General features: G+C 41.6%; 1 protein-coding gene across 5 annotated transcripts in view; it reads left to right on the plus strand.

Moving 5' to 3' along the window:
* TMEM181 (transmembrane protein 181) overlaps nucleotides 1-10,255 on the plus strand; it is a 29,453-nt gene that overhangs the window by 11,825 nt on the left and 7,373 nt on the right. For all 5 annotated transcript variants that reach the window (XM_081187545.1, XM_081187546.1, XM_081187548.1 and 2 more), the window contains 13 exons: nucleotides 1,111-1,201; nucleotides 1,564-1,694; nucleotides 2,447-2,554; nucleotides 2,816-2,896; nucleotides 3,319-3,418; nucleotides 4,276-4,406; nucleotides 4,947-5,038; nucleotides 5,821-5,878; nucleotides 7,230-7,332; nucleotides 7,425-7,476; nucleotides 7,907-7,989; nucleotides 9,373-9,462; nucleotides 9,870-9,936. In XM_081187545.1, the coding sequence (XP_081043671.1) occupies nucleotides 1,111-1,201; nucleotides 1,564-1,694; nucleotides 2,447-2,554; nucleotides 2,816-2,896; nucleotides 3,319-3,418; nucleotides 4,276-4,406; nucleotides 4,947-5,038; nucleotides 5,821-5,878; nucleotides 7,230-7,332; nucleotides 7,425-7,476; nucleotides 7,907-7,989; nucleotides 9,373-9,462; nucleotides 9,870-9,936 (1,187 nt within the window). The remainder of the gene's footprint in view (nucleotides 1-1,110; nucleotides 1,202-1,563; nucleotides 1,695-2,446; nucleotides 2,555-2,815; nucleotides 2,897-3,318; nucleotides 3,419-4,275; nucleotides 4,407-4,946; nucleotides 5,039-5,820; nucleotides 5,879-7,229; nucleotides 7,333-7,424; nucleotides 7,477-7,906; nucleotides 7,990-9,372; nucleotides 9,463-9,869; nucleotides 9,937-10,255) is intronic.

A 10,255-nucleotide genomic window follows, 5' to 3' on the forward strand; every position in this document is an offset into this window, starting at 1 on the left:
CACAAATATTTCAGGGTGGGATTCACCTAACAAGCCCTGTCAGTGGGAGCCCTGCACAAGGAGTTATGCTTGTGCAATGGGGCTTTCCTCTCATACTCCCCCCTGAGCCCCCTGAAATGGGCTCCAAGAGGGAGATTGGGAGAACCCCCAGAACTGTGTGCAGTTGGAGGAGAGGAAGAATTGTTTCACCTGGCAAGCTGGAACAATAGGAAGAGCACAACATGGAATTCCACACGTAGCCTCAAGTATTTGGTGTATTCAACATAATCCTTCCTAGGTCTGTGGGAGTTTGCCTTAGGACTTATTCCATCATCTCTTGAGCTGGTCATGTTACATGGGGCATATTCAGGACCCTGTGGAGCGAAGCAGAACTTAGACTGCAGACCTTCTGTAGGGTGTGGGGTTCAAAGGTCATCTGCAGGTAGCCATACTGAACAATCTAATCTCAGTGATATCAACAGAGGGTATGGATGCTCCTCCTAGCTCCTGCCACAGTCGTGATGTACAGAAAAGAGAGACATGCATTTGCCTAAGAACTGATTGATAGCACTTTTTCATCGTGTCCTAGTTTTTTTTGCTGTGCCTTATAAGAATTCCTTCACTTTGCTTTGCTATTCTAGAAAACACTAGGAACAAGAAGACAGTCTCTGAGGAAGGGCCATGACTCAGTGGCAGAACACATTCTATGCATGCAGAAGGTCCTAGATTCAATCCCAAAAATATTCGGTTAAATTTCTGGTGTAGCAGTGCTTGTAAGATTTCTGCCAGTCTTCTGGAGAACCCCTGGTAGAATAGATTGGCCTGCATCCAGTCCTTTACTCTGCTCATGCGCTGATTTAGAACACCCACTGCCTCGTCTGGATTTGATGAAAAGGAGAGAGAAAGCTGGGTGTAATCCCCATATTGATTGCACCACATCTCAGTCCACATCTCCCAATAACCCCTCTCGGAGTTTCTTATAGTTATGAAATAGCATGGATGGTAAAATGGAGCCAAGTGGAATCTCATAGTATAACAACCTCACAGACAAAACTTGCTCACAAAACTTGGAGAAGCTAATATAGTAAAATGAATGACTGTGGTTTAACTCTTGCTTCCATTTTGTTCTAGATAAGGCCATTTAATTTAAGTTCACCACCGTTATCTACTTATAATCAGCAGTTATGGCTGACATGTGTAGTGGAGTTGGACCAACATTTTGGTAAGTGTAACTTAGCTTATATGATTATATTAATTATGTATATATCAACCATATACGGAAATGTGTGTATATTGCCTGCCTGTACAATGTAAGGTCACCAGGACAGATAAAAGGAAGCAGTGCTTCACACAGTGCATAGTTAAACAACGCTATTTTTTACCACAATGTACTAGCTTCAGTGAGCAGTTGTTATTGAGGGTTGGAATGTACTCTTGATTCTGTTATAGAATCCATTCATTTTCGGTTGTTACTGCATCTATTATCATATATATATATATATATATATATATATATATATATGTATGTATGTATACTCTAGCCCCTATAGATTGTAGCATCTGAACGGACTTTTGTTTTTTCAGATAACAAATGGAATGGCTTGAAAAAAACCTTCAATATGCTGGTTACAATAAGTGGTGTAATAGAGAATGCAAGTGTCAGGTATTTTAACAAGGAACTTCACAACCGAACAAGGACACTGAACTGTGCACAGGTAATGGCAATGTACCATTTCTTACAGATGAGCTATTTCTGTGGTTTAGAAGCATGATAGAGAAGTGAGGCAGGGTGAGGAAGTATCTCTGTCGGTGAAATCCATAAACAAAATAACAGCTAATGTATTTGACCCCACATTCCAAACGTTGCATTTCGAGAAGCAGTCATGGGCAATAATTCTGTTGGAGGTCCTGGAAAACTGTTGCCAGACAGGATTGACTATACTGTATTATATTAGGTGGGTGAATTTTTTTATTCTAGTTTCTTGTTAACAACGAAGTGAGGAATTGCAGAGAGCATGTTTTAGAAGTATGAACCTCCAGATCCTCTTTCTGGAATCCACAAATCAAATCAAGGTTACAGCTGTTAACAATCTGCTAGTCAACAGTTTCTGTGTTTCCTCTGTTAGTTTTCCTTGAAATCCAGTGGTCACAAAGCAGCACTTCTATTGAATGCAACTAGAGGTCCCAGATGCGTCTTTATTCTTCCTTTGCCTTATGAGCTTAGGGCAACTGTGCTGTTACAAACAGCAGAGAAGTCTAAGGGAATGTCATGCAAGAAGGCAGGGATACCCTAACTGAATTTCACCATTAAATCAATTCTGATATGCTAACTCATTTATTGCAATTGTTGGCCCAATCCTAAATGTCTCAAAAGCCCAGAAAGAAAGAAAACCTTATTTGGTGTTCTCACTGTTGAATTTCTTTCCCTTTCCCTCCCAATTTTCCCTCTTCCAATGTGTGCTCCTAGCAATGTGCTGAATTTATTGTGGTCCATCTTGGTTATCTGAACTACACTCGTTATGAGATCACTGTCGCCTTTGAAAACCTTCCTCCAATCAAGCATTACAATTTCACAGTAAGTGAAGTAAAGGCAAACATAGAATGAAAGTGAAGTTTTAACAGAAAATCTTTGCGTTGACTGTAATATTAAAGGGCACATTATTTCCCCTTGAAGTTTCAGTGGCTAGACCCACAATAAATATTGGTACCAGTGCTAAATCTGGAAAATCACACTGATAAATAAATGAGTAATAAAATACTGAATATAAACTATTATGACTGATGCCATCCACATTCCTTTAGCTTTTTTGTTAATATTCTAATTCCTTTCTTTCAGTGGAAAACCTATAACTCAGCCTTCTCTCAAGTGGAAATCTGGTTCCGATTTGTCTTTGTGGTCCTTACTTTCATTGTCACAGTGAGTGTCGATTGTTCAGTTTTATTTTTGTATGAGATACGAAAGTTGCTCTGGGAGGGAGCGTTCATTGCTAGGGGGTTGGAAGGATAATGGCCAGAGACATAGGTGGGATACAAAAGAGGGAGTGCTACGGGATAAGAAAAGTGAAGTGAAAACAAGGAGAAACATAAGACACTGAGGTCTTCTGGTATGTGATGGTTTGAGGTGGTTCCTGTTCACTGGGTTTTTGGGGCACTGTTGTTCTCCTGGGGCTGCATCAGCCAACCTGTTCTCTGAAGTGCAAGAAATCCTTGCAGAACTTGCTGCCTAATGTAGCCCATGTGCCACAGCATACATTCTGCCGCCGTTCTTCCTTTTTTATCTGAAGACAAACGGGTACTGCATAACCTTTGCTGATTATTATTTTTTCTGTTCCTTTGCAGTGTCTCTTTGCACACTCCCTGCGCAAGTTCTCAATGCGAGATTGGGGAATAGAGCAAAAGTGGATGTCGATCCTCCTCCCCCTGCTGTTGCTTTATAATGGTATTTATACGTATTACCTCATGCTGTGATCGGCTCCTGGGGCCATGCTTTATAAGATTCTCCACCACCCTCCTCACATAAGTGAGAATAGGGAGGAAAGGAAAAATAAATAAATAAATACAAGCCCTTTTCTTTTGAAATAGGTTTGGGGAAGAGCAGGGTCCATGCGATGCCCTTGTGCTCAAAGAAGCTCTGCAATTTTTGCCAATTTCCTCTGGTGGTCCCCCCCAAAAAACTTCCAGCAGTTGAATTTTGGGGGCACTGGATACTGCAGGGGGCTGGCAAAAATCACCCCCCTCTTCTGTTAGCAGAGGCATCTGCTGGTTAAAAAAGCCTTTTGTGTGAGTACAAGTGTACCAGTTGGATTGCACCCAGGGTCAGCATGGGAGAATTTCAGTTCTCACTGATTCTAGCTTTTAAAAATAACTATTTACCCTCCCTTTCCACAGTTAGGTGTCCAAGGAAGCCAGCAAAGGGGGGTTGGGGGTTGGGAAATCATTACAAAAATAAAATAAAATAAAATAAAATGGTTTGTGTATAAAACAAGTGGCTGAACAACAGGAGCAGATAAAAAACAGCAGCTGGCTTTCGCAATCTACCATCATAGAGTTGCAGGAAAGCAATATCAGTTTGCCAAGCTAAAGGCCTGTTTGAAAAAGCCAAAACTTTTTATGAGTCCATATGAGAGGGAGCTAGACAGGACTCCTTAGGAGAGGATTTGCATAGTCTGGGTGCAGCCACTGAGAAGGCTCTGTTGAATCACAACTCTGACACACAATTAGGTTGCAAGAGAGTGCCCAAGTGCAGAGTGGAACATTTTCCGTGGTTGTCTTGTGACGCTTTTTCTTTTGTTGCAGATCCATTTTTTCCCCTCTCGTTCCTAATCAACAGTTGGTTTCCTGGAATGCTAGATGACCTCTTCCAGTCGCTGTTCTTATGTGCATTGCTGCTGTTTTGGCTCTGTGTCTACCATGGGATCCGAGTGCAGGTCAGGAGGAGACACATATTTCAATGCTATCTACATTCTGCCTTTCACACTTATCTCTTGCTCTGTGCATATGTGTGTGCGCTTTACTGCTTTTTACTGGATAAACACTCATTAAGTCACCCATTAAAACCTATTCCAAATAAACAGTTTTGGAAAAATCTTAAACCAAAGGAATAAATAACGTTAATAAATGGTCTCACTTGTCAAAGAACCATTTAAACTTACTTTATTTGTAGCATTTTTAATCCTTCCCTTCCTCCGCTGAACTCAGAAAGCTGTCGTTCAGCCTCTTTCCCCCTCTCCCAGCCAAGTAGATTAGAGAGAGCCTACAAATACCCTATGAACTTTATGAATTTCCCCCCTCTTGCATGCATCCCCAGTTTGGATTCCACCCAAAAACTATGTGTGAGTTTCTCAAAATTAAACTATTTGTTGCTGCTGTCCCTCAGAAAAAAGTACAACAATATTTCACAGTATTGTAAATTAACTGATGTCTGAAAACCAAGTTTAATATTCTTAATTTATCCTTTTCTTTCTTAGGGCGAAAGGAGGTGCATAACGTTCTATTTTCCTAAACTCCTTATTGTTGGTCTTTTGTGGCTGGCTTCTGTTACATTAGGAATATGGCAGACGTGAGTAACCTACCTCTTTTCCTCATTCCTCTTTCCCCTTCTCTGATCACTAAATAGCCTTGAAGAAGAAAGCAGGATTTTTTTTATTAGTTCCCGTCTTTTGCTTTTCCTCTAGTAAAAGCAAAGACTAAGTCCACCATTTGAAGAGAGTAAAGCACATGTTGAAACTGCAGTAAATATTGGGAGATAGCTTTGTGTCCTGAGATCTGACTAAAGTCTTCCTTAGCTGCATAGATTATTCAGTCTGTTAGCATATGATCAGAATATGAAGTCTTCCTACTACATAGAGAGAGCCCACTTTCCTTGTAGTTGAGGTACACTCTGGAACAGATTGAGGGAGTCCAGGAACCTTCATGGTAAGGAAGAATCACTGAAAATTCTCTCCCTCCCCTATTCCGCCGAGGAATTATTTTCTTCCATGGGTAAGCACTTCATTGGATACTCAAGAAGTGGCAAACGTTATTCAGCTCTGAGTAGTCATAGGATTTTTAAACATTTTCCTAGTGCTATGTGTATGTGTATTTGAATGTGTTGGTTCCAGCTTTCTCAGTTCCGCATAAATAGGAAACATAATTACAAACTCAAATTGGAATCAAATTTTTCTGGCTTTTTCTTGGAAACTGTTGGGAAGACTAGTAGAGAGAGTCTAAATCTGTATCTTATTAAGATGAGGGGGAAGAAATGGCAAATTTTTTTAACATGTTAGTTTCTATGGACTTATTTTTAGTTTTATGATGCGTACAAATTCTTACATTAAATGGTCTTGTGTTGTTGTTTTTTAGTGTCAATGAACTACATGACCCAACATACCAGTATGGGATTGACACAAACAACTTTCAGGTAAATTAGTGTGAACAATCCTTTCTGTTTATATAAGAAATGCTGTGTGGATTATCAGATTTTGAAAAATGCTGAGCTATTTTGATCCGTCTGTCCAGCTGATGTCCTATTCTGACACAACTGCAAAACGATAGGTAACAGGCTGTCACTTAAATATTGGTTGTAGCTTTGCTTACATTTAGTTTCTAGAGACTTCTTCTGAGATCCCTGGAAGAACCTTCAGAAAAAGAATGGTGAGAACCCACTTAAATTCAGGGTTAGAAACTTGAAATTGTTACGTGTAAGACTTCCCTGATCACAACAGAAGCCTACCAGTTTTGCAAAAAACCATCTCACACAGATTCTTGTAATTAGGAGAATCTCACATGTAACAAAATCAAGTTTTTAAAGGGCTATCACATGGAAGATGGAGCAAGCTTGTTCTCTCCCACTCCAGAGTATAGGACCTGAACCAATATTCAAGTTACAAAAAAGGAGATTCTGACTAAACATCAGGAATAATTTTTTGACTGTAAGAGCTGCTTCGTGCTGGAACAGACTCCTTCTAAACATGGTGGACTCTCCTTCCTTTGAGGTTTTTAAGTAGAGGTGGATAGCCATCTTCCAGGGATGCTTTAGTTGATATTCCTGCATTGCAGGGGTTGGACTCCCTTCCAACTTCCCTTCTACAATTCTATTATTCTAATTTTGTTGAAAGACTTTTGTTGCCCACTTTTGTAAACTATAACTCTTTGTTGGTCATCAGTTATATCTTTCATTTAGATTCTTAGAAGTCCAGTTGCTGTTTCTAAGATCACGTGAGGATGTCTTAATACAACACAATAAATATTGGGAGATAATTGTATTAAGAGAAAATGAAACAGAACAGGAAAAATGAAGTGACTTATGAAAATGAAGTCACTGTTCTCAGCTTCTTTTAAAAACATGTGACCACCTGTGCACCAGGTGTGCAAATCAGGGGAAACACATAGAGAAACAGGATCGATAGCACAACATCCCTATGTTTAGCCTGACCAGCATTTTGGAAATCATGTAAAACTGTTCTTATCCGAGAAGCATATAGTGACTGGGATTAAGTTTAGCCATGGTTATTCAAATGTAAAGGCTTTCATCTAAAGGCACTTTTGCCTGAGGGAAAGGCTGGATATGCACCTTTGACACTGGAGACATATATTTTAGGGCCCATCCCATTCTCATGGCTGTAATTTGTTTTAACTGTCTTTGATAATGTATTTTTACATTCTTGTAAGCAGCCCTTGGACCTCATCATGAAGGATAGGAAAGAAATGTTGTTGTCATAATCGTCATCAGAATAATATTTTTACAACTTTTGTATATATTTTTGTAACAGGGTATGAAAATCTTCTTCCTTGTGGTGGCAGCTGTGTACATTTTGTACCTTTTGTTCCTGATAATCAGGGCATGCTCAGAACTCCGTAACATGCCCTATGTCGGTAAGCTCTGTTCTGTGCCAGTCATGGTTGCTGCGTGGCAATGTTCTTCCAGCAGGATATTCAGATAACCATTTTTCTTCTCCTTTCCTCAGATCTCAGGCTAAAATTCTTGACCGCGTTGACATTTGTAGTTCTCGTCATTAGGTAAGATATTAATTCTTTTCTGAAAGGTGCTAGATACAGAAAACATTCTGCTGAGGTGCAGATTAGCATTTTACGCATTTCTGATAAAGCACATACAGTCAAACCTCAGATCCCAAACGCCTCCGTTTTGGAACATTTCGGCTCCCGAACGACAAAAACCCAGAAGTAAATGCTCTGGTTTTCAAATGTACAGTGGTACCTCGGAAAAACTGTCTGCGGACAAACTTCGGCTCCCTCGGCCAGTAAAGCGAGATGAGCGCTGCAATCCCCAGAGTTGTTCGTGACTGGACTTAACCGTCAGGGGTTTTTTACCTTTACCTTTACCTTTTAACATTTGCCCCAGCACTAATTTAAAGTTTCATTTAACTCTGGTTAGAAAGTAATTACAAAATGTTGAGTGACTTTTTGGTTTCTTCTCCCTTAACTGCAGCATCGTTATACTTTATCTGCGTTTTGGAGCCCAGGTTCTGCAAGACAACTTTGTGGCTGAACTGTCAACCCATTATCATAATTATATCCTTTTATTGTGACATTGTGGTACTGAGATGTTTCAGTCAAGCTGTGTATGTCAGGCTGTTTGAGGGATTAGCATACTGTAGTTCCTTATACAGTGGTGCCCCGCAAGACGAATGCCTCGCAAGACGAGAAACTCACTAGACGAAAGGGTTTTGCGGTTTTTGAGCTGCTTTGCAAGACGAATTTCCCTATGGGCTTGCTTCGCAAGACGAAAACGTCTTGCAAGTTTGTTTCCTTTTTCTTAACACCGTTAATACAGTTGCGACTTGACTTCAAGGAGCAACTCATAGAACGCGGTGTGGTAGCCTTTTTTGAGGTTTTTCGTGATTTTTGAAGCTTTTCCAAAACTTTTCCGACACCATGCTTCGCAAGACGAAAAATTCGCTAGACGAAAAAACTCGCGGAACGAATTAATTTCGTCTTGCGAGGCACCACTGTATAATGAAGGCCATCAAAGTGTAGGCAAGGCAAGCACGGCTACGCAGGATGTTGCAAAGCAATGGCACATCCACAGAAAAGCCCCTCTCCTGCATCCCAAGCAAACATAGCTCAGATCTTGGTGGCATGTGAAGGAGAGCCTCTCTATGTGATCTTAGTAGACAGGCTGGCTTTTAGCTTTTTGTATGTTGGGGCAGCTTTGAACATTAGTACTGGTTCTGTCTGTGACACTACCTATAGGTGAGGCAGCTGACTTTTAAAAATGAAGGGGAAATCTGAGTGCGTCCTATGGGGCGAATGCAGGCTTTCGCTGAAGCTTGCAGAGTGAGAGGGGTCAGTGCGCACCGACCCCTCTCGCTCTCCAGGCTTCAGGAAGACATCCGCAGCCTAGGCAGCCCTGCGGGAGTTCCCGCAGGGCTGTCTAGGCTGCAGATAGCAGCCTGTCGCCCGGCGGGCGGGGTGCCCTGAAGCAGAGTGCGCCAGACAGACATCCGCAGCGTGGGGAGTCCTGCAGGAGTTCCCTGCAGGGCTACCCACGCTGCGGATAGCAGCCTGCCGCCCGGCGGGCAAGGCGCCCTGAAGCAGAGCGCCCCTCGCGCCGGGCAGACATCGGCCAGCCCCACAAACTCGGGGGACAGCAGGGAGGCGCAGCGCCGCCATCCTGCTGTTCCTTGACCTGGTTCGGTTTCCCCGACCTGCTTTTGGGGGGGGGGAAATAAAGGGGGGGGAAATCCCTTTATTCCCCCCCCCAAAAAAACTAGGTGCGTCCTATGGGACGGAGCGTCCTATGGGACGAAAAATACGGTAACTTTTTCCTAGATGTTTTGCTAGGGTTTTGACCATGTCCAGGTTAGCTGCCTACATATATGTGGAGAATGACATTTGTGTGCTGCGAGGTGTGCATCTTGAATTGTTTTGCTTGATATCCTTGACCGTTACCACCTGCAGAATTCTTATCGTTCTATGGCTTATTGAACTTCTATTTATACACATTAGCCTTTGTATATTCTCCATCAAAAAATGCCCTGTATGGTAAGTTGGCCTCAGTTCGGCTTTTGATTTCCCCCTCTTTTTCTTCCATATTCTGTTCTATTGCAAAAAGGTTGCATGTCATACTATTGTGTAAAATATTCAGGTATTATCTCTATTTGGATTTAAGCCCTAGAGCAGGCATAAGAAACTTGTGGCTTTCCACAAGTTGTCTTCAAGCTCCCATCCCATCACCTGTCACCACTCGCCATGCTGGCAGAGTCTTGCTTCCCTCCATGGTGCTCCATAAGAAGTCGTATTCCCCTCCTCCCCAAAATGCTAGGCTTGTGGTCTCCCTTGAAAGACTCATCTTGACTATCAAAAGCTTTCTGAAACTGAACTGAACTGAAAAGGTCCTATAATGGAGAGATATCTTGTTAAGTGAACTTTTCCTTTGCAAAACCTTTCAGAGTCTCAGTTGAAAGATAATCCTGCCTTCTCTATGCTGAATGACTCAGATGATGATGTGATCTATGGGTAAGTAACGTAAGGCTTACAGTAGTTGTATTAATTTAATATTTTTTCTCATATTCTACAAAATATAAGCCATGGAGGTTTCCTTTTAAAAAGGACTCCCCTGTCACTGGTGATAGTTGTATATTGGAAGCAAATGATGAAGAATCTTGTACTTGTGGTAGGAATAGTATGAGGTCAGACATTTTTTAAAAGCTTCCATTAGTTCCCTCATGGAACTTAAGTGGCATATGTGGTCCCTTGCTCCATTTATCCTCCCGGCAACTTACCAAGGTAAGTTTGCCTGAGAGAGTGAAAGGCCAGTAGATCTCTTGTGAGCTTC

The sequence above is a fragment of the Podarcis bocagei genome (genome assembly GCF_964188305.1).
Source record: "Podarcis bocagei genome assembly, chromosome: 3".
NCBI lineage: Eukaryota > Metazoa > Chordata > Lepidosauria > Squamata > Lacertidae > Podarcis > Podarcis bocagei.